The sequence below is a fragment of the Leguminivora glycinivorella genome, chromosome Z (genome assembly GCF_023078275.1).
Source record: "Leguminivora glycinivorella isolate SPB_JAAS2020 chromosome Z, LegGlyc_1.1, whole genome shotgun sequence".
NCBI classification, from domain to species: domain Eukaryota; kingdom Metazoa; phylum Arthropoda; class Insecta; order Lepidoptera; family Tortricidae; genus Leguminivora; species Leguminivora glycinivorella.
Genome location: NC_062998.1, coordinates 18,932,195 through 18,953,819, shown reverse-complemented (window position 1 = coordinate 18,953,819; position 21,625 = coordinate 18,932,195). Strand labels below are relative to the sequence as shown.

The window sequence follows — 21,625 nt, the reverse complement described above, 5'->3', positions numbered from 1 at the left end:
ATCACTAATTATCAAGATAATACAGATATATTGTATACAAGTCAGTCCGCCTCACCCCACTCCCCCGCGCCTGCCGGGGCGGCGATGACGTCATCGACTACGCGAGGGAGACACGGAACTATTTGGCTTCGTACTTGGAGATACCTATCCACCTACACGTGGGAGATATTACGTTCAAGCAATATTCTACTATATGCCGTTAAAATAAGGCAGTTGAAAATTTAAATTATCTAGACTTGTGAATAGCAATGCATGTGCTTCTCCATTTTCGGAAGATCAGAAGTAACATTCCTTCGTGCCTGCCTAAATGTTATATGGTAAGTATCAAATAATCCTAAACGCTATCCTATTCGGACAAAAAGGCTACTTAATAATTTGATCTTATCTCATGAGTTTTTCTTCACTTAATCTTAGGTATGTGTTTTTCATAACTTATAATTTAACAAAACATAAAATATACTTATGTAGTAATAAGTATTAAACATCGAGTTGGTATAGTATTATTGATAATTTTAATATTGTGGTGGAGGAGTTAATATAATGCCTACCTACTTGCTATCTACATACCTATCACTAATTACTAACTTGTTCCGTCTATTGTCCTTTCAGTTGTCGGCAACCCGAACCCTCCTTGGAAACTTGTACACTCCTTTTTGCTGTGTACTTAACACAGCAAAAGGGAATGTACAAGTTTCTAATGGGGTGGCAACGCGCATGTGACACTGTTTGAGTTGCAGGCGTCCATAGGTTACGGTGACCGCTTTACATCAGGCGGGCCGTATGCTTGTTTGCCACCGACGTAGTATTAAAAAAAAATAACTAGGGATAGTTCTTAATTAGATATACATTTAAATTCGAGTAATATAATAGTAGAAATAAAAACTTGGTAGAGATATATTAAAAATGTAATCGGAGCACTCGGAGTCTTAACAAACCCTTTTTTGAGCTAAAAGGATATTTAAGTAAGTAAATATATTACGTGTATGTAGAATAAATCCATAGAATTCTCAACTTTGGACTACTTATTATTACGGATCGATTACGAGGAACACACAATGTACGCGAATAAGCAGGTAAGGAATGAGAGCAGGACGCTGTAGGCGGGCGCTTCGGCGCCGTTGCCGCAGACCATCCGCCGGGAGGCCACCGACAGGTTCTTGTTCTGCAGCAGGCTGTGCACCGACTCCACCTCCCAGCGCGTCATGCTGAGCGGGTCCCGCGAGAACAGCACGGAGTACAGCTCCGCCGACTGCCCGTTCGACCCTTCCTGGCAGAAGTTTAGCACCAGGTGGTCGTTCACCGCCTTCAGCACTTGCACGGTGCCGGTGAACTGACGGTATGTGCTGCGCTGGCTCAATGAACCTGTCAACAAATTAGTACATTCAATATTCGTCACTACTTTGAAAAAAATCTCGTATCTCACGCTGCTCTTCAAAGTTAAAACGCATTAAGTCTATATGCATTCCATACATACTTACTACAATTTTCTTTTCATTGACAGACGAAGATACAAGTTTTTTTAAAAGTAGTGACAATATTATGATTGTGTATTATTTTTAGATTGATTGAACCAATTTTAGACATGACATTTGCGTTGCTTTTGTGCTTACAGGAAGTGCCTTAAAATTATTGATTAAACAAAACAACGCCAAGCTATTCGCTGTTGAGCAATGCAACACTAGTGGCATACATGCGCCCTTTCCATTCAACCTGCTTGCGAATGCCCAGAATGATAGACTTATAAACCGAATTGATAGACCGTTAACAAAAGCAAATGGACCACCGTAAACTCGGGAGTCTTTGACCCAAATCAGAGTCACAAAATGATAGTCCATATCGTGAATAAGTATGACAATATGTAAAGCATAATGTAAACATAATAAATATAATAATAATAGATCGATCGCAACGCCGGGCCGTGCTCGTCGACATCACTATCCCCCATGATGAGAATCTCGTGAAAGCCGAGAAGGACAAGTCCAGTAAGTACCTAGACTTGGCTTACGAGATAACCGCCATGTGGGATGTTGATTCGACGATCATTGTCCCGATAGTCGTTTCAGCGAACGGTCTCATAGCGAAGAGTCTCGACCAACATCTCGAGAGACTCTCGCTAGGTGGTTGGATCAAGGGTCAGATGCAGAAGGCGGTGATCTTGGACACGGCGCGGATAGTCCGACGGTTCCTCTCTCTGCAGCCCTAACCACCGGCAGCTTGGGCCCTGCCCCGCTGCTGGCGGCACCCTAGGTTAGGTTTTTTATAATGTGTTTATATATTTTGTATTGTTTTGTATGTGGTTTTGTATTTTACTTTTATAGTCATATTATAACAAACCTAGCCTAAGAATTAAAATAAATAAAGAGAATAATAATAAAATTGCACCAAATGAATTCTAAAAACCAAACCCCTAAAAGCTAAAGCTGCAGCTCCCCGATTTTACGTTACATACCTAATGTGTATTTGTGTAATCATAGTACCTACTAGTAGCCTAAGAACGGTGCGATATTTTTGAAAATAATTCTACAACAGTAGTTTTTTTTCATATACAGCGTTTAATCGCAATTTAAAAAACCTATATTTTCGAATCCACCAATAGTTTGGAATGGAAGATATTAAAAAAAACTACGCCCAAAAAATAAGCGTTTTCTTTCGGCAAAATACCTCACAGTAATTTAATGGTGGACACATGTAAAAAAAAATCAGTTTTAAGGTTTACAACCCGAAGCCACCTAAATATATGACGGGAAATAAGACTTTTTTTAATGATATAGAATTTTTGAATTTTTTCTAACGTGCTCTAGAGCAAATATAACAACAGATATTTTTAAGCAGAAATGAATAGCACATAATATTTCAGATATTTAGCATATAAAAACCACCAATATATTTATATGGAAATAAAAAAATCTAAATATTTGACCGGGCAAATTAGGGACAGATAATAGTACGAGGTTGACTTTTACTGTCCCTATTTAACAATATTAACAGCATGATAATCCACCCAATAAGTTTGACCTTTATTTAATACTTTAATTTAATAATATATTTACATTTTTTGCGTGGTTTGGTTTGGACCTTAGTGTCTTACATTTAGGAATTCATATGGCAAACCACCACGCCAGTGGAACTGGGCCGAGAGTAGGTGATGAGCCGTGTCGCATGCTTTTTTTATTCTGTTCTTCTATTACACATTAACGTAAATGAGGAGGCACACTGACATTTTACCCCGCCAGGCGGCGCCTATGCAAGAGTCTAGGCATGTCACTGTCATTCATATGTGAGAGAGAGAGAAAAAAACATAATTATCAGCTTCTCGCTCTCACGTCTCACGGACTAATAGGGTGGCGCCATCTGTCGTATCCTTTGAGTGTTCCTCCTCATTACATGCCTATTTCTACATAAGTAATATTTCAGGTAGATTAAAAACAGACGTTTCCCATCGATAATAAAGTCCAAAGTAATTTAAAAAATTACATATTTATTTTAGGCATGCGATTTGACAGTCGTCGAAAAGAGTATATACTTGTCAGTACATACATCTATCTCACGTTTTTCTCTTCTACTATTTGACAGATCTCCGTCATCTTGTGAAATGTATTCTTCCATTCTTCAGAATCGTTGAAGCAACGCTTGTTACAAACACGCGAAAGCTATGCAAAGTCTAATTTCGACCCATATGTCACGGCCAGGTATAGCCCCGGCGATTATCGTTAGACTTACAAGCCACAGGTCACGGGTTCAAATCTCAGTCGTCGCATACGTAGGTGCGGATATTACAGCTTTTTTAATTCATTTTTTTTATGTTTTATTTATATTATAAGTTGATAAGTACAAGCTACTGCAATGACATTAAATACAAGGACGCACAATTCATAACAAAAATGTTTTAAAAATCTGGGTCTAAATTGCATTTATACCATTCTTGTTGATGCTAATAACGTTAACTTCTTATCTGCTTAGGAAAAAAATCGTTCATGCCATAACCAACTTAGTGTATAAAGACCTAAGTATCAAAATTGCAAATAGAACTGTGACACACTAAAAACTCTTTATCAAAATACCTTTTGTCATAATATGCTCAAATGACTTAAATGTCAAAATGAATTGCGAACGAATATTGAACGAATGGAGCCGCTACCAATATATAATAAGTATAGAAATACCTAAAAAAGGCCGCAATTTTACTTCTTCATTACATAAACTTTAAAAATACCCTACTGTATTATCTTTATCTTGGTCACTTGTACTACGTTTATTACAATAAATGTATGTAATGTATGTATGTGTAAATTTCCTGACATGTCATATCTAGTTGTCACAAAGAAAAATTTACAGGGCTTCCAAGAATCTCGAGCTGGAAGGATACAAATTAAAATATTTTCTATGAAAATAATTAAATTCGACAGCAGACAACCCAAAGGTTAATCGGATTTATTTATTATAGGCATTTGTTTTAAATTAAATACCAGTGGCTCTGATCTGATAGTGGGATATTCTTTAAAATTTATTTTCAAAAGGAGATTTAATGTTGGTAATGCCATTCAAATAATATTAGAAGTGTCTACGCGAGTGTCCGAATTTAATTATAGGATAGCACATATTGAAAGTACTGTAATATGGGTACAGAAGCCTGCCTATTGAAATATAAAATACATAGCAAAAAGTATAGAAACAACCTACTACTTTTCGACTTTTTATTTACACTACATACCGACCATACAACTGACTCTAATTAATCTTGGTTTTCAAAAGTGTAAAATGTAGACCTAAGTGCGTTTTCGCATTATCCGAACCGATATCGGATGTCGGACCGATATCCCATACATTACAGGCGGAATCTTGGATTCTTCTATTGATATCCTTCCGACATCCGTTATCGGATCGGATAATGTGAAAACGGTCTAATAGCGACTCAATTAGTTTTTGTTCCTTGACGGTCATTAATTTGAACTAATAAAATTATTTATTTAAATCTATACAATTACAACGAGTATTATACATTCATTTTGTAATGTAATCCAACGAAATAACTTATAGAAATATATTCTACCCTTTTTGCTTGTTTTCCGATTACTATTTAGCCAATTTTTCATTGAGTCATACCATGGACTTTCAATAGGGACTGAGCTCACACTTTTTTTGCCATAATAAATTGAACTTTATCACCGGTGCAGAAAAACGTTCTTATTAGGATAGTAAAAGTGTATCCACATGAGAGGGTCAAAGTTGGGGCTGGTGTCCCTCTCACACGTGTGACCAGTGTTAAAGAGATTACTATAGTAGTAGTGTTTTTACCTGTATGATAACTAAGTTAATAAACTTCTTAAATTATTTTTGTATTATATCGAGGCAAGGATATTAATACCTTGTAGCGAATTGGTAAGTCATTATTATGAAGCCATAAAACCAAAGATTTGCGCAATTAAAAAAACCTTTAATTTCGGTATTAGTAGATTTGGTAGTAACTTTGAATATTGACTGGTATCCCCAAATAATGACAGTGATGACGTCATTCAAATAATTTTGACAGTGGCAATAAGTGCGAGAGGGACACCAGCCCCAACTTTACCCTCTCATGTGGACACACTTTTTGGCCTAACAACTCAATCTAGCTTAATAATATATAAATCTATGAGTCATACCGGACAACTGTCACTGTACATTTGTAATCCTTATTACAAGGGCATAACGTCTAGCGATGGTTAGCTAAGACAGAGTATTGCGGTTGCGGGGAGGAACGATGTTGAACCTTAGGTTACCTTTAATCAATACTAATACTGAAATACAGTTTTCGACCTTATTGCATTACATGTGTCTAATAACATTTTAAAATGGCTAGGGAATTAAATATCTTGACTGTACCTAAATTACTCACAGCATTAAATAAAATGTTATATACAACAAAAAAAAACCGGGCAAGAGCGTGTCGGGCCACGCTCAGTGTAGGGTTCCGTAGTTTTTCGTATTTTTCTCAAAAACTACTGAACCTATCAAGTTCAAAACAATTTTCCTAGAAAGTCTTTACAAAGTTCTACTTTGGTGATTTTTTTCATATTTTTTAAACATATGGTTCAAAAGTTAGAGGGGGGGGGGACGCACTTATTTTTAAATACCTATCCAACAATATATCACACGTTGGAGTTGGAATGAAAAAAAATATCAGCCCCCACTTTGCATGTAGGGGGGGTACCCTAATGAAACATTTTTTCCCATTTTTTATTTTTGCACTTTGTTGGCGTGATTGATATACATATAGGTACCAAATTTCAGCTTTCTAGTGCTTACGGTTACTGAAATTATCCGCGGACGGACGGACGGACGGACGGACGGACGGACGGACGGACGGACGGACGGACGGACGGACGGACGGACAGACAGACATGGCGAAACTATAAGGGTTCCTAGTTGACTACGGAACCCTAAAAAAACAATATTTTAAATAAAGGGGGTAAAAAGGCGGTAAAAGAAAAATAAAATAAAAATAAAAACCAAAAAACCAGGACCGTCCGTCATTTTACGTTACGCTAGTACAACCTGAGCTATTTAAGCGATAGTAGTGGCGACGAAATATATTATTATACCATGATATAATGAAAATGCGGTTGAACACATGAGTCACTTTTGAAATAATGCAGGAAATTACATCGTCAATGGTAGAGAGTTTGTAGGCAAGAAGAATATGAAAATACTTATTTCAGTACGTACGTATGTGGTTTTAGCGCTTCTTGGCGAGCATTTAAAGGTGGATTAATTTTTATTCTTCTTTATTATGATCCTAACGAAAAGTCTGTTCCAATTTTTTTGCTTATGTAATTTTTGCCGTGAATGTTATTCCGAGCTAGTAAAATATTGAACATCCGTCTTGTTTTTGGGGTGGTTTCAGTTTTCATAGTGTTTCAACACATAATGTATATACAAAACAACCATAACTTCACTTGTCCTTTTATTGCTTGTGTCATAACTGATTTAATTAGTCCGCTTTTTGCTACTACGAAGTATCATTCACAAAAATAGGCGGTTTCTTAATGTGTTATAAAGGTCATAAATTAAAGTAGTCGAATTTAAAACAAAAGTCCTGATTCCATTTTCGCCTGATTTTTAGTGAATTAAAATAATTTTTTTTTTATTCTATTATACGTTTTTTGTCAAAAATTTTGGTGGCTTAACTAAAAAAACTATTTCAAATTACCAAACTTAATTTTTGGTGACATAAAAAGTACTGTTATAGAATTAAGTTATTTTCCCAGTAGTAGCAAGACCGGATGGTTCCTAGGCTATAGACAAAGCACAAAGGTACATTTTTAATGAAATTATTCGCCTCAGCGTAAGCGTAATAAACGTACATTTATTATGGATAATTTATTAAAGGGTCGATCGATAACAGTTAGAAAATGCACTGCCACTTGATTACTTATAATAGGATAAGTATCTAGCGGAGCTATTTCACTGCGCCACCTCAATTATTCAGTGAGATCGATCAGAGGAAAAGGCATGCTGATATTCGCTTAGACCTTGTATTGTATACTGCATTGCACTTTTGCTGTGCTCATAGAAAAATTTAAAAGAGACACAAAATTTGCATGCGACTTTTTCTTTTAGTGCACAGTCAACCACAAAACAGTTTTTCTTGCGGGATAAGATAGAAAGCACTTACGGGCTTCATTATCTGATTATTTTGACATCTTACCCCTCAAGAAAAACCCTTCAATATTAATGCCACGTTACTTAAAATCATCTTATAATAAACTAGCTTTTGCCCGCGGCTTCGCTCGCGTTAAATTGGAAAATTGCGGAATGCGCCAAACAAGCCGCCCTTTAGGGGGAAGTGGGGGGTTAGAAAGAAACAAAAAGTAGCCTATGTCACTCTCCAAGCGATGCTACCTAAGCATAGAATCAAGTTAAAAGTGGAAAAATCACTGTCTTGAGCGAGATGAACACTGGAATAAATAGTAATCCAGACGTCGTATGCTCGTCCCACGCAAGACAATAATCGTAATCCAAACATAAAGTTACCGTTTTGTCCGCCGAAGGCCTGCCAGTAGCCGGCCGAGTTGTTGTTGAAGTAGAGCGCGTACTCCACGGTCTGGCCCTCCTCGTCCCACACGAGGCGCAGGTGTCGGTACATCTGCCGGAACTGCGCGTTCAGCGCCTCCACGTGGTGCAACTGCCTATGTGAATGGATCTGCAGACAAACGTTCACTCTATACATTCATCAGTTGCCAATTAAATATTTTCATGGGTGCTGAAATGGTCAGTCCGTCTGAAATGTCTGAATCAGCTATATTCTACTATGCGACAGTCAAACATTAATGCTTACACATAAGTACGAATGTACATACTGTAGTTGTACAAGTACCTAGCACCTACAGTCCACATCAGTGCGGTCACGGTCAGTCCGTTTTAGGACAATTAGGGATATTGATAATTTCAAGTATTAGGGATATGTCTTACCATATCTCGGGACCATGGAGTCCCGGACTTTTGGGAGGCATGTGTGGGGGCCGAAGCCAACAGCACAGAGGTCCTTTTAGACATTTTAATCTAAAGGCAAGGGATACACGTAGCGGATATCATTAGGGATATTTTTTTATGAAATAGGCGGCAAACGAGCAGACGAGCCGCCTGACGGGAAGCAGTCATCGCCGCCCATGGACATAAGCCACATCAGGGGAGTGAGGGGAGCCACTTATGCGTTGCCGACCTTTGAGAACCCTGAATACCTGCTTCTTGAAGAACCCCATATCATAGCGCATGGGAAACATCGATGTGTACGTATTTAAGTATGTACCTTTATCACCTTCGTGGTCATAGAAGCCTATTTTAATGTCTGTATATCGTAATGTGATACGTACTCGTATACATTATGATTTAGTATGTTATAGTCTAGTCAGTAATGAGGGTTCAAGATCATCGATCACGAGCCGCAGCCGTCGCGCGCAAGCATCATGTAATTCATGTAAGACTAATCGACTGCGGCATGAACGTGACAGTCGTGGAATTAAACCGATATTAGCTTGATAGCTCCTGCAATTAAAGAATTCTTTATTTGCTATTAAACATAAGAAATAAATTATTTTTTGCAAGACCCTACTAACCCATGTAAAATTTCATGTGTATTTGGAAGCAAATAAATATCTCTATATTCTCTATCTCTACTCTAATATACTACCTACCTACAGTACCTAGATCGTTGGTATCTGAACCCCGTCCCGTTTGGTGATGGGATAAGAATTTCACAACCCGTTTTTCCTCCCGTTGGATCATAGAAGTCGACTGTGGGCTGTGAGACATTGTGGTGTGAGCGACGCGCTGGCAACGTATCACTGCACTATCACAATTAATTGCCAAAAGTGGCACTAAAACCCTTAATTGCCAAAAGTGGCACTGAAACGAACAGTTTTATGTGCTCCGCCTACCCAAATTGCGAATACAGGCGTGAGTATATATGATATACAGAGTGGGGCCTGTAACAAAGGCGAAGAATTGAACTCTAGGCTATTCTCCTTATACTGATCAACATTTGTTCGGCGACTTTTAAAAATAACTTGTATTTTGATTTTTATCACCTTGAAAGTTTTTTCTAAGAGGTAATGTATTGCGAATTCTGTTAAGTCTAAAGCGTAGTGATTCAATGCTCTTTGTGACAGCCAACGTCAATGACAAGAATAATGGCGTCCATTGAAGCTAATATTTATTTTGTATGAAAAATTAAAAATTTAAAGACTTCATAATTTTTAAAAGTCACTGAACAAATGTTGATACTATAAGGAGAATAGCATACAGTTCAATTTTACGCCTTTGTTACAGGCCCCACTCTGTATATGATTGTAAGGAGCGATATAGTTTTTTTTTTATGGTAAACATAATTCATAAAGGTAAAGCAGCTTCATATTAATCATAATTCATAATAAGTATATAGTTTTCAACGTGTTAGAATGAAATATAACTTTATTCAAAAGACATCGCTTACATGTAAAACTAACTTAAAAATACTAATTAACATAGTAGTTCTCTAGGTATTAAAACTAACATTACTATAAAACTAAACCCTATTCACAAAATCGTTCCGGGCCTTCTCAGGTGCAAAGGTGCCCATCACACTCGATGCTTTCTCACGCTGAATTGCAATAGACAGCCTTTGCATCAGAAAAGACCCAGAACGAGGGTAATGGCCTCTGTCGCTGAGCCGCCGCCCTGTTAGAATATATCGATTAATCACATTAGGTAGGTTCATATAATCAATTGGCGTGAAGCTAAGAAAAAGAGCCCTTTCTTTAAACGACCTATTTCTAATCAGTAAACTGCACCATTACTGGTACTTCATTCTTAAGTGCATTTTCCCGTTTCCCTCAAAGCATTTATTGTGCAATCAATGTAATTAAGCGCGCAAGTGGTGGATGGCGGGGATAAAGTGGGAAGTGGGTTAGCCAGTTAACCTCCTCAATGCCACCCGTGACTCAACGCGTAGGAGGAAAGGTCCCGACCTTACATTCGGTCTCTGTCCTCAAAATTAATTCTTATCAATATCCTTAATATGAGACTGTAAGTACCAAATCAATCTAAACGGATTGTATTAAGAAACAAAATGTAAGCACGAGAAGATTTGGAACTTATACGTATGTACTATAAATTAATAGGAGAGCTGAATACTAAAATTATTTTCACCACACCAATTGCTGAAGGCTTACTTTACTATTCGAAAACAGATAGCAAAATTACATTTTATCCACAAGAGTACAAAGTAATTTCATACAAATTTTAACTTAATGTCTTAAGCTGGCTGGTAGAATTTACCTATAAGGGCATTTCTCAGGAGACGCGTTTTTACGTGTCCGAGGCAAAAAACGTCAGAACGGACTGTTCTAAAAATCTGAATTAAATCAGGCATAATCTTTAGCCTCTGTTCTATTTGGTACACCTTAACATTATTTATTTATTATTTGTATGATATGAGTAATAAAATATTAAATGCGAAAAATGACCGTCGGTGGGCGTGTCCCGCACTCAGAATTTGCAAAACAAAAAATCATAACTCAAAATGGAGTTGTTGATCGCAGTTGTTATAGATATTCACGTATAAGGTATTAGTTAACCTATCATGTTTTCTGTATAAAAATAATATGTTAGCTAAACTCATCGAGTAAAGACAAATTTACCATGTGTCCTGGGCTAGTGACTGATTTCGGTGTAATTTTTTAAACATGACATTACTCTTACAAATTAGTATATCAGAGACGTAGTAGCACAAATATAGTTAGTTTTAGCTATGTTTTAACCATTCAGTATAGAGGAGATGAAGTACCGTTTTATAAAGGGGACTTTTTGAAGGTTTCTCAGTCGTTCGCTGGGTTTGGTCCCATGTTTTTTAAGATTCGGTGGATCAATTTACTCCCACAGTTTAGGTCCATTTGTCGTTATGTAAGGTACTAACAAATCCTTGAAAGTATGTTATTACATCATTATATCATCTCCTCTGTATCATGCATGCTATTGCAGTTATCTCCAAAAAAGCTATAAAATTTGATATCAGTGGAGTTGATTTCCGTGGTTTCGGTGGATTTTTTGACCACCGATATCAAAAAAAGTGACCACCGACTTCGATTGCCACGTTGTAAACTGATTAAATGTCCATTATTTTCTAATATTTCATACTTAAATAGTAAAAATACCTAGTAAAAATATAGAACTATGTTTCTAAGCAAATTAAGCCACTCTATGGGTACAAAACTCTCTACTTGATAATGACTAGCATATTACCATGTTAAATTTAGTAAAATTGCGTGATTATGAGCCTTTTTATATGACATTTCATCAAATTAAAATGAAAAATATCATTAAATTGAATAATAAGTTATATATTAAGTTGAAATGTGGAATAATGTGTAAAAAATTGAATTCGGTGGGGCAAATTGATTACAGTGCCCATACATAATTTCGGTGATTTTAAAATGTCAGATTTCTTACAAACTATTAGGTTCTAATGGAGGCCTCCACCACCAATATTTTTTTATATTTAGGCTAGATTTTAGTAAATTGACTGACATATCAATAAAGTAGTAAATAAAAATCAGCACCGAAATCAGGCACCGAACGTCATCCCTGAGAACCGCCCATAAATGATGATTTTGAATCATAAATATTGAATAGATTGATGGATTTGATTTAGTTTGATATTTTATAGTCAGTACTTTGTTCGTATCGGTGCGGTGTGGTGAAAAATTTTGTGTTTCACTCGGTGGCAAAGTTTGTTTAACCTTCGTGCCTTGAAACCCTCGCAACGCTCAAGATTCCACTTTTTGAACCACTCGCTACGCTCGCGGTTCAATATTGGAATCTTTCGCCTGCTCGGGTATCAATATTGGCACGCGCGGTTAAACAACAACTTTGCCCCCTTGTAAAACAAATAACTATCGATCATCTATTTTTTTAGTAAGTCGAAAAAGTTAGTACAAAAGATAAAATGTTTATCATCATCATCATCCTCCTTGAGTTATCCCGGCATTCGCCATGGCTCATGGGAGCCTGGGGTCCGCTTTGCTATTAAAACATTTAATCGTACATAGATATTTCCATTAAGCATAAAAAAAATTGTTCACTACTCCCGCTCGAAAGTTTCCTTCTTAGGTACTCGGCTTCCTAACAACTACCTGCACACTGCACATACTGGGTCCCTACTCATGGTAACTGCACCTGTAACCGCAGACATGCGAGGGAAGCCCCGCGGTCTGAGCAAGTGCGCAGCGGATGGGAAGCAGGGAGTTGATTAGCCAAATCACCCGGATGCCGCGCCCGCGCTCCGAACACGTATCGACACTAGGGATTGCAAATCGGACTGATTTTCAAAACCCAAACGGTTTCGGTTCTAGACGGATTTTAGTCATAATCCGGTTTTTTGTAGGTAAGATAAAGAAAGGTTAGATTTTTCTAATTTTTTTTAATTTTTTTTATTGAATATTTCAACAATGCAATAATAATAATGCCGTGACTTGCGTGGGCGACGGTCGCGCGATGGTCGCGCGACGGCGATGCGACGCATACGAAATCAAACCTTATCGATATGGAAGTATGAGACGCGACGGCGACTGTCGCGCGGCGGTAGCGCGACCGTCGCCCACGCAAGACACGGCGTAAGTGAACAGTCAACTAATTTGAATCCTAGGGCACTGTAGAACCTTTTCACAGTAAACGTCAAGGTGACTTCTATGGCAAATAAAACAAGGTGTCTATATTTCAGGATTCTACATAGAGTGGTCTAGGATTCAAATTGGTTGACCGTACCATTATCATATTAATCTCACTGTAAAAGCAAAATTTAAAATCTAAATCATTACAATAAAATCCTAAATCTACATCTTTTTCATTCTTGCATACTTACCTTACCGGCAACACCTAAAAAGTGCCAGATCCGGCCAGCTAACCGGATCCGCAAGACGGCAAGACCGGCTTGCAATCCCTATCATCTCTCGGCTGCGGCGCGGCAAAATAGATCTGCGCGCGGTAATTATAGGGAAATACTTTAACGTCGGAACATTAACTAATTGCACCCATACACACCCACTTTAAAATCGAATGACAAAGTTGACACTATTGTCTAAAAGAGTGTAAAGTTTAACTGGATGCTTAAAGCTGACAGGTAGAATTGACGTTTAAAAATATATGATATTGAATCAATAAAGTATAATAGCAGAGTACCTACAACTTAGTTAGTAAATAATCTTCATCTCATTTTGTTTTGTAAACTTTACCGAAACGCATGAGATATTGATTTAGACTAACACGATTTGCACTCATAATTTTAGAACAAAACGGGACTTAATCGCGTAAACACTTACATTTATATTTGGCCCGACGTTTCGAACATCACATTATGTTCGTGGTCACGGGTAGACGTAAGTGTTTACGCGATTACATCCCGTGTTGTTCTAAAATTACGCATGAGATGCATGGAGAGTATGGAGACTTTATGAATTAAATAATTCACAGTGTGTTCACGCAATGAAGTGTTATTAAATAGTTTTATAAATATGTTTTATATTAAAGCATACGCTACGCTGTAAGACTCTACGTACCCTCAGTATCGTAACCACAGGACACTTATTCAAAACGTAAACTCCCTGTCGCGATAAATGCCGGTACACTTCGACCGCGTACCACTTCCCTAATATCTCACTTATGTCTAAATCATCATACAAGTGTTCGTTATGACAAGTAACAACAAATTCTTTAGTTTCATTACCTAATATAAACACTACATTTAAAAATAATGACGCTAATTGTAGAGCGACATTAAAATTCATTTTTTTTCACTATCACTGTTTATCATTCACTCGGTTATACTATACAGGTGTAGGTACAATCAGTTGAAGTTTTATAAGTGTTAGCGTACGCGAACATATGTCTGGTTGAAGTCCGTCGATCGCAACTCAACTGACAGTCGAAGCGCGCGCGCCTGCTCCTCTCAATTTGATGTTATCATTTGACCCTACGACGCTTTAATAGATGTAGAAGTACCTTGTGCCTTTTTAATTCGCCGCAGTAATATGACTGGTTGGGTGAGACCGTCTCACCCAACGGTTCCTATAATTAATATTTACCTACGATTGACTAGAGAACTCTGAAGTGAGAATCTTTACCGCTTGGCTTACCTAGTTATGTTCAGTATGGCACGTTCCGGAAAATACGAACATTACGGGAAACTAAATATGTATGTACATACTGAAACCTCCAACAGATTCCTAAAAATATATTTTGAAAGCTGGGACATTCTGAATACGTGAAGTAGGAATGTAATTTAAATCGTTCGCGCTTTGGTTGTATTTTTTTTATTTTAAAAAGGAAATTACAAGATGGCGGACGAATGTTCGAAATGTCAGCGTAGGTATTTCAATACAGTTTAAAATTTGGTTATTACTTTGCGAGTGTGATGAAAAACATTGTGTATATCACGGGCGACTGAAGGATTACAAACTCGAGTTATTAAAGCCCGACGCCGAAGGCGGATGGCTTCAAACAGCCTCTCATTCGTAATCCGTCACTTTCTGCCCTGAATCCACAATGTACTATTATTACCCGTTTCTAATTCCGTCTTTTCCGCACTTGTAGGGTAATGTAGAACTATTATGGAATGGGATGTATAGGTACCTACTGAGACATTCTGAAGTCTACAGTGCAAGCAATGAGCGGCTCGCATGATCAAGATGTGAATGAATTCTAATTGTCATTGTTACCCTATTTGGCCGCACGTCGACTTGTGAGCGTGTGTTGCGAATTGCGATGCATGTACGCTTGTATATTTCGTTCTGTTTCATAATACTCAGAGATTTATCTGGCCTACATTTAAAGTGCTACTTTATTAAAAGCTATTTCAATTTTGGTACAAGTACGTGTTTACAGTACCGGCCAATAATTATCATTATATCACATAATTATGTGATTTTTTTTTGTATGAGCATGTAAAGCGACGTATTGCTATTAATTTTGTTAAATTCATCATGCAATTAAATATAAAACACGGCATATTACTAAAGCATTTCAATATGCAATGTAAAAAAAAATATAATACAATAAATCATCACATGAGGCCAATTGTTTTCATCGCTACCTTTACGGTAAGAATAAGAACAAACTAATCTACCTAAAAATTTGTGAGGTGAAAGGTGAAAGTAAGTAGTAGATACTTATATATATATTTAGACAGAAAAACATAAATGAGATATAAGTATTATTGGCCGGTACTGTACCTACACATACACATACAGTTCCATATTGAATATTATTTGGTACCGAATACTTAAATGAAATACAAATATAGGAGAAAAATTGGGTCAGTATTTTCAATATTTTAACGTTTACCAGTAGGTAGGTATACGCCCAAAATTTGTTTTTAGCTCTGTATTCATTCGGGTCAAGAGGTGGCCTCACGCTCCTACTACTTAATTTCAATGAGGTGAGTCAAAATTCGAATCATAATGGTAACATACGACTACAATGATATTTAGGAACTTCTTGTGGAATAATTTTCTGAATGTACATACTGTATGTTTAAATCGGAAATTAACAGGTGTTCTAATTTTCGATTAAATTGTAATTAATGTATTTGGAAAAATCATTGTGATTTGCATATGAAAATAAGCACTAATGTCTCGAAGAATGACTGCTTCCACTATTGTTTTAAAATTGTACGTGCCTTGAGAGGCCACAAAATGAAAAAAGAGTAGGTATAACCAAAACTACCAAAATATTTGTAAGTAAACATTTAACAGAACAATTTTATTAAAGATACTACGCTAAAAATGTGACAACGATGGCTTATGGTGACTATTGGTGACTTACCCTGTCTTTCGGCTCCGAAATGTGTATGACGATGCAAGTCCTGCCATAGTCGACCCTCGTGTCGCCGGCCAGGTGCTGCACCAGCTCCACGCCGTACCACATGCCCATCAGCCGCTCCACCCAGATGCCGGTCTGCGGCGCTCTATTTATGCAATAATCCCTGTTGTTCCTCACAAACGGAAACTCATACGAACTGAATCCCTGTTGTCCGAAGCTCTGTCCGTAGCCTTGACCGTAGTTCTGTCCGTAGTTCTGTCCGTAGTTCTGTCCGTAGCTAGGTCCATAGTTTTGGCCGTAGCTTTGACCGTAATTATCATAGCCCGGCGCATACCGCGGGGTGCTATACCCCGGGTACAGATTATTGTTCGGCCCTTGAAGCACACCGTTGTAACCGGGAGAGGAGGAATCTAGGTAAGAACTAGGGTACCTGGTACCGCCCGGTACCCCCGCTATATCATCTCCAAAATTTAAATTTCTCTGTCCATATTCGTCGTACAAACTGGAGGCGGTTGAGTAAGTTGAATAGCTGCTGTCGTCTCGTTGGTAGCTTGCGCATTTGACTGCGCTAAGTAATGCACTAATTATTAATATGGAAAGCATTTTTTTTCCAAAAATATTTGAGAAATGTTCGGCGCGTGGACCACGTCGCGTGATAGTTAGTGGTCAATATAATGTGTGACTGTATGAGACCGCTCTCCGAGTAGCATGTAAATTAACTAAGCTTGATGACAGTCGTGGGTGGAGTGATAATAACGAACTCGGGAACTCACGGTAATTCACGGATATGAGTCTTCTTAAAATATAAATTAAGCCTGGTATTGAATGATCGTGCCCGCCTATCTGGGAAATGTAAGCATAAGTATCCTACCTATAAGTGACACATACTTATTTAATTACATACTCATGAAGATTGAAATAGTTATTTGTTATACAAGGGGGCAAAGTTGTATTTTAACGCCGAGTGTGGAATTGAAAAACGAGCATTGTGAAAGGATTCTATAGTTGAACCACGAGCGAAGCGAGTAATCCTGAACTTGCGAAACATTTGCACCCGATGTAACACAAAACTTTTCCCCTCACTATAGGCAAAAAATGAGTTTATAACCGCTTCCATAGTTCCACAGGTGGTAAATCATCTTTATTACTAGATTCACCTACTTTTATCAATTTTAAAGCAGTTAATTTGACTTTATTCAAGGTCAAATTACTTTACCCACTAGTGGATAAAATGCGTTTTTACCCGCTGGTATTAAAGGACAAAACACGTGTTTCCGAGCTAGTAAGGGGAAAAAAAAAATTTTTTATACATTGCATGTAATTACAAACAAATTGGCCATCAAAGCGTAAGCCAGGGTGCTGTCTAAAAAAACAGGGATACTTACCTAAATAAAAATGCTATTAGGTTTCTTAATTATTTACATGATTAGGGTTCCGTACCTCAAAAAGGAAAAACGGAACCCTTAGAGGATCACTCGTGCGTCTGTCTGTCCGTCGTCACAGCCAATTTTCTCCGAAACTACTGAACCGATTAACTTGAAATTTGGCACGCATATGTAGGTAAACCCAAAGACGGACATGTAATTTAAATTAAGAAAATTTAATTATAGGGGCCACTTTTGGGGGGTAAAAGTGAAAATTAAAAATCAGAGTTTTTTGAACTATATTGTGTTACATATCAAATGAAAGAGTTTATTATAAGTATTTCAAAAATATTTTTTTAATATTTTTTAGTAGTAAGTACTTAGGTAATCATCAAGTTATTTAAGAAAATAGGCAAAAAATTACCGTCGATTTAAGAACAAATTAATTATTTGTCTGTATTGTAATGACAACTCAACATACATATTTTAAAATTATAAAAAAATATTTCACCACACCAACTGGTAAAGACTTTCTTGATACTAATAAGTAACAACTTAATAAAGTTATTATAAAAACGAGTGATAAAGTTGTCACTAGTCTACAAAAGTGCAAAGTAGGTAATTTCATATAAAGTTTAACTTGACGACCAAAGCTGTCTGGTAGAATTTAAATTGATGAATTAGATTATATTATGTGTGATTCGAGCGTAATTACAGTTAAGTAATACATATTTTCCTCGTGTTGGTGCGGTGAAAATTTTGTGTTTCACTCGATGACAAAATTAATTTAACCTACGTGCCTTGAAACCCTCGCAACTCTCAAGATTTTCCACATTCTTAATTGTGGAATCTTCTCTCGGGTATCAATATCATTGGCACGTGCGGTTAAACAACTTTGCCCCCTTGTAAAACAAAAAACTACGCAGTCTATGTGAAACCTTATCAGTCATGCGATAAAATAAAGAAAATAATATGTGTCGGTTTTAAGCACAAGATACCCCACTACGCTCAAACAGTTTGCGTATAGCACTACAAGCAAATGTCGTCCTTATGGTAAGGGAAAATTTGGTGCTTATTACTTGAAAACGTCACATAAATTATAAATAGGTACACTGTATTAATTTATCTAATAACAAATATCATAATACATGATTTGAGAAACGTTGCAGATTACAATATTACATAACTGTAGGTAAATGCCGCTGCTGACTATTGATGTGCAATCGTACAGTTTTCAGAAGGTCGTCGTGTTCGCAGTTTTATCACAAAAACAATGTTCTCAATCCAAACAGATAAAATAGCTGCAGATAAATATAAATTATGCGTACGCAAACATAATTAGATAATTACTGTTGTTAATTAAAAAAGGTTAAAAATAAAAAAATATTAAGTAGGTAAGTCATAAATTATCAAGACCTTGTGCCCCTATAATTAATTTCCTTGGAGCGAGATTCTAGTCATGGTAGGCGCTTTTGTAAAATCTAAGTAGCGTCCGCACCACTCGCAGTGCGATTTCACAGAAGGATTTTAAACGCCAAAATCAAAGATAGCGGCTTAAATATATGGGATATCGGTCCTACATCTGATATCGGATCGGATAATGTGAAAACGCAATTAGGATTTAGCTTAGCAAGTTGTGTCAAAAAATTGAGTCAATAAGAGCAAATTTAAGATGATACTTATTACAATGATTTTTTTTTAAATTATAAATGGGCTTGGCCACAGACTAGCCAAAGGCAAAGACATGGCCTACGATGGAGTGAGCTCGCCCAGAAGATGGGCGTTTGGCCATAATACTGCCATTAATAGAAGGAAGAAGAAGAAGATGGGCTCGCTAATATAGCCGCAGACAAGGAATCCCACTCCTTACTCCTTGGCAGTTCGCATAAGAAAATACAAATATTTAGTAGGTATGTAGGTATATGATGACTATACGCCTAGCCACGGAAACAACATCTTGAAACCAGGCTAGAGGTCAAGCCGGGTGACCTGCTTAGCAGGATGTAGGTGGTAATTTTGCTTACTAAGGCCTCTCCATAATTACTAAGACTGTTAAATGGTACAATTGAATATGATTAGTTGGTTAGCTATGATCCTCTGATGTCCGAGTGACCCTGTGTCCGGTGTGGCAGAGTCAGGGGTCACGTGTTCATCTTCATAAACACTCTTGTTAACGTTCATTACGACACCGGGTTTGAATAAATAGGTATTTACCTTTGAACTGCACAAGTATATATAATAGTAAGACGTGAGTCACAAGAACGCTGCCGTAAACAAACACAGAAGTATATCGTCACTACTTTTAAAAAATCTCGTATCTCACGCTGTTCCTCAAAGTTAAAACGCAGTAAGTCTATATGCATTCCATACATACTTACTACAATTTTCTTTTCATTGACAGACGAAGATACAAGTTTTTTAGGGTTCCGTAGTCAACTAGGAACCCTTATAGTTTCGCCATGTCTGTCTGTCCGTCCGTCCGTCCGTCCGTCCGCGGATAATCTCAGTAACCGTTAGCACTAGAAAGCTGAAATTTGGTACCAATATGTATATCAATCACGCCAACAAAGTGCAAAAATAAAAAATTGAAAAAAATGTTTTATTAGGGTACCCCCCCTACATGTAAAGTGGGGGCTGATATTTTTTTTCATTCCAACCCCAACGTGTGATATGTTGTTGGATAGGTATTTAAAAATGAATAAGGGTTTACTAAGATCGTTTTTTGATAGTATTAATATTTTCGGAAATAATCGCTCCTAAAAGAAAAAAAAGTGCGTCCCCCCCCCCTCTAACTTTTGAACCATATGTTTAAAAAATATGAAAAAAATCACAAAAGTAGAACTTTATAAAGACTTTCTAGGAAAATTGTTTTGAACTTGATAGGTTCAGTAGTTTTTGAGAAAAATACGGAAAACTACGGAACCCTACACTGAGCGTGGCCCGACACGCTCTTGGCCGGTTTTTTTAAAGTAGTGACGATATGACTACTCGCCATGTTGCGGAATTTCATTAGAACTATTTTCTTTATACTAAACTGAACTGTCACTCCATACATCAGAATAACAGCGCCCTCCTGACAATTGTCATATATCTTTCTGCACGGGTAGCATGGTCGCGCGATAGACGATAAAATATCAGGCCGTCCCTATCGCACTATTAGTAAGTGCGATAGGGACGGTCAGATGTTTTATCATTTATCGCGCGACCATAATTTCCTGCCTGGTCAGGCTTTATATAAGTATGTATGTATAATTTAAAATACTAAAATGTAGATACTTAGGGCATGAACCATCCCTTATTTTTAAGAGAAATATAAATATGTTTTAATTAATCCTAGAAGAGGATTTTTTAAATCCACACAAATACCTCATGCACCTATATTACTTACTAGCTTTTGCCGTCGGCTTCGCTCGCTTTAGAAAGAGACGAAAATTAGCCTATGTCACTCTCCGTCCCTTCAACTATCTCCACTTAAAAAATCACGTCAATTCGTTGCTCCGTTTTGCCGTGAAAGACGGACAAACAAACAGACACACATACTTTCCTATTTATAATAATTATAAGTATGGAAGTATGGATTACCTCATAGAAGATTAGGTTGTTTATTTATGATAATTTGCATTTTTCAGGTACTTTTATCATTAGGGAAATATAATAACATTACTTTCATGGCTGTCTTTAAGAGTTGTATTTTCTTTTGGGGTCAGTGAGGGCAGCTACTAGATCCCTTGCTGCTGCGCGGCGAAAACGGCCTTAGAAGGCTTACCCTCGATCTGAAATTAATGAAGCAGGGACGGGGAGGGAGAGGGTTCAGGGGGTTGAAACATTGCATACTGGGATGCAATTTTCATACAAATTTTATACATATAAGTTGATCATGCTAAATAACCATACTATTGGGCCGGTTGCATCAAACCGTCTGTCACCGTTAA

At 37.2% G+C, this 21,625-nt stretch overlaps 1 protein-coding gene across 1 annotated transcript; it reads right to left on the bottom strand.

Moving 5' to 3' along the window:
• Positions 1 to 887: 887 nt before the first annotated feature.
• Positions 888 to 17,151, bottom strand: LOC125241248. The gene is made up of 3 exons (XM_048149621.1): positions 16,333 to 17,151; positions 8,014 to 8,182; positions 888 to 1,362 (listed from the first exon to the last, which is right to left on the bottom strand). Exons 1-3 carry the CDS (start codon positions 16,930 to 16,932, stop codon positions 1,040 to 1,042), a joined length of 1,092 nt encoding a protein of 363 aa, XP_048005578.1. The 5' UTR covers positions 16,933 to 17,151; the 3' UTR covers positions 888 to 1,039.
• Positions 17,152 to 21,625: the final 4,474 nt, after the last annotated feature.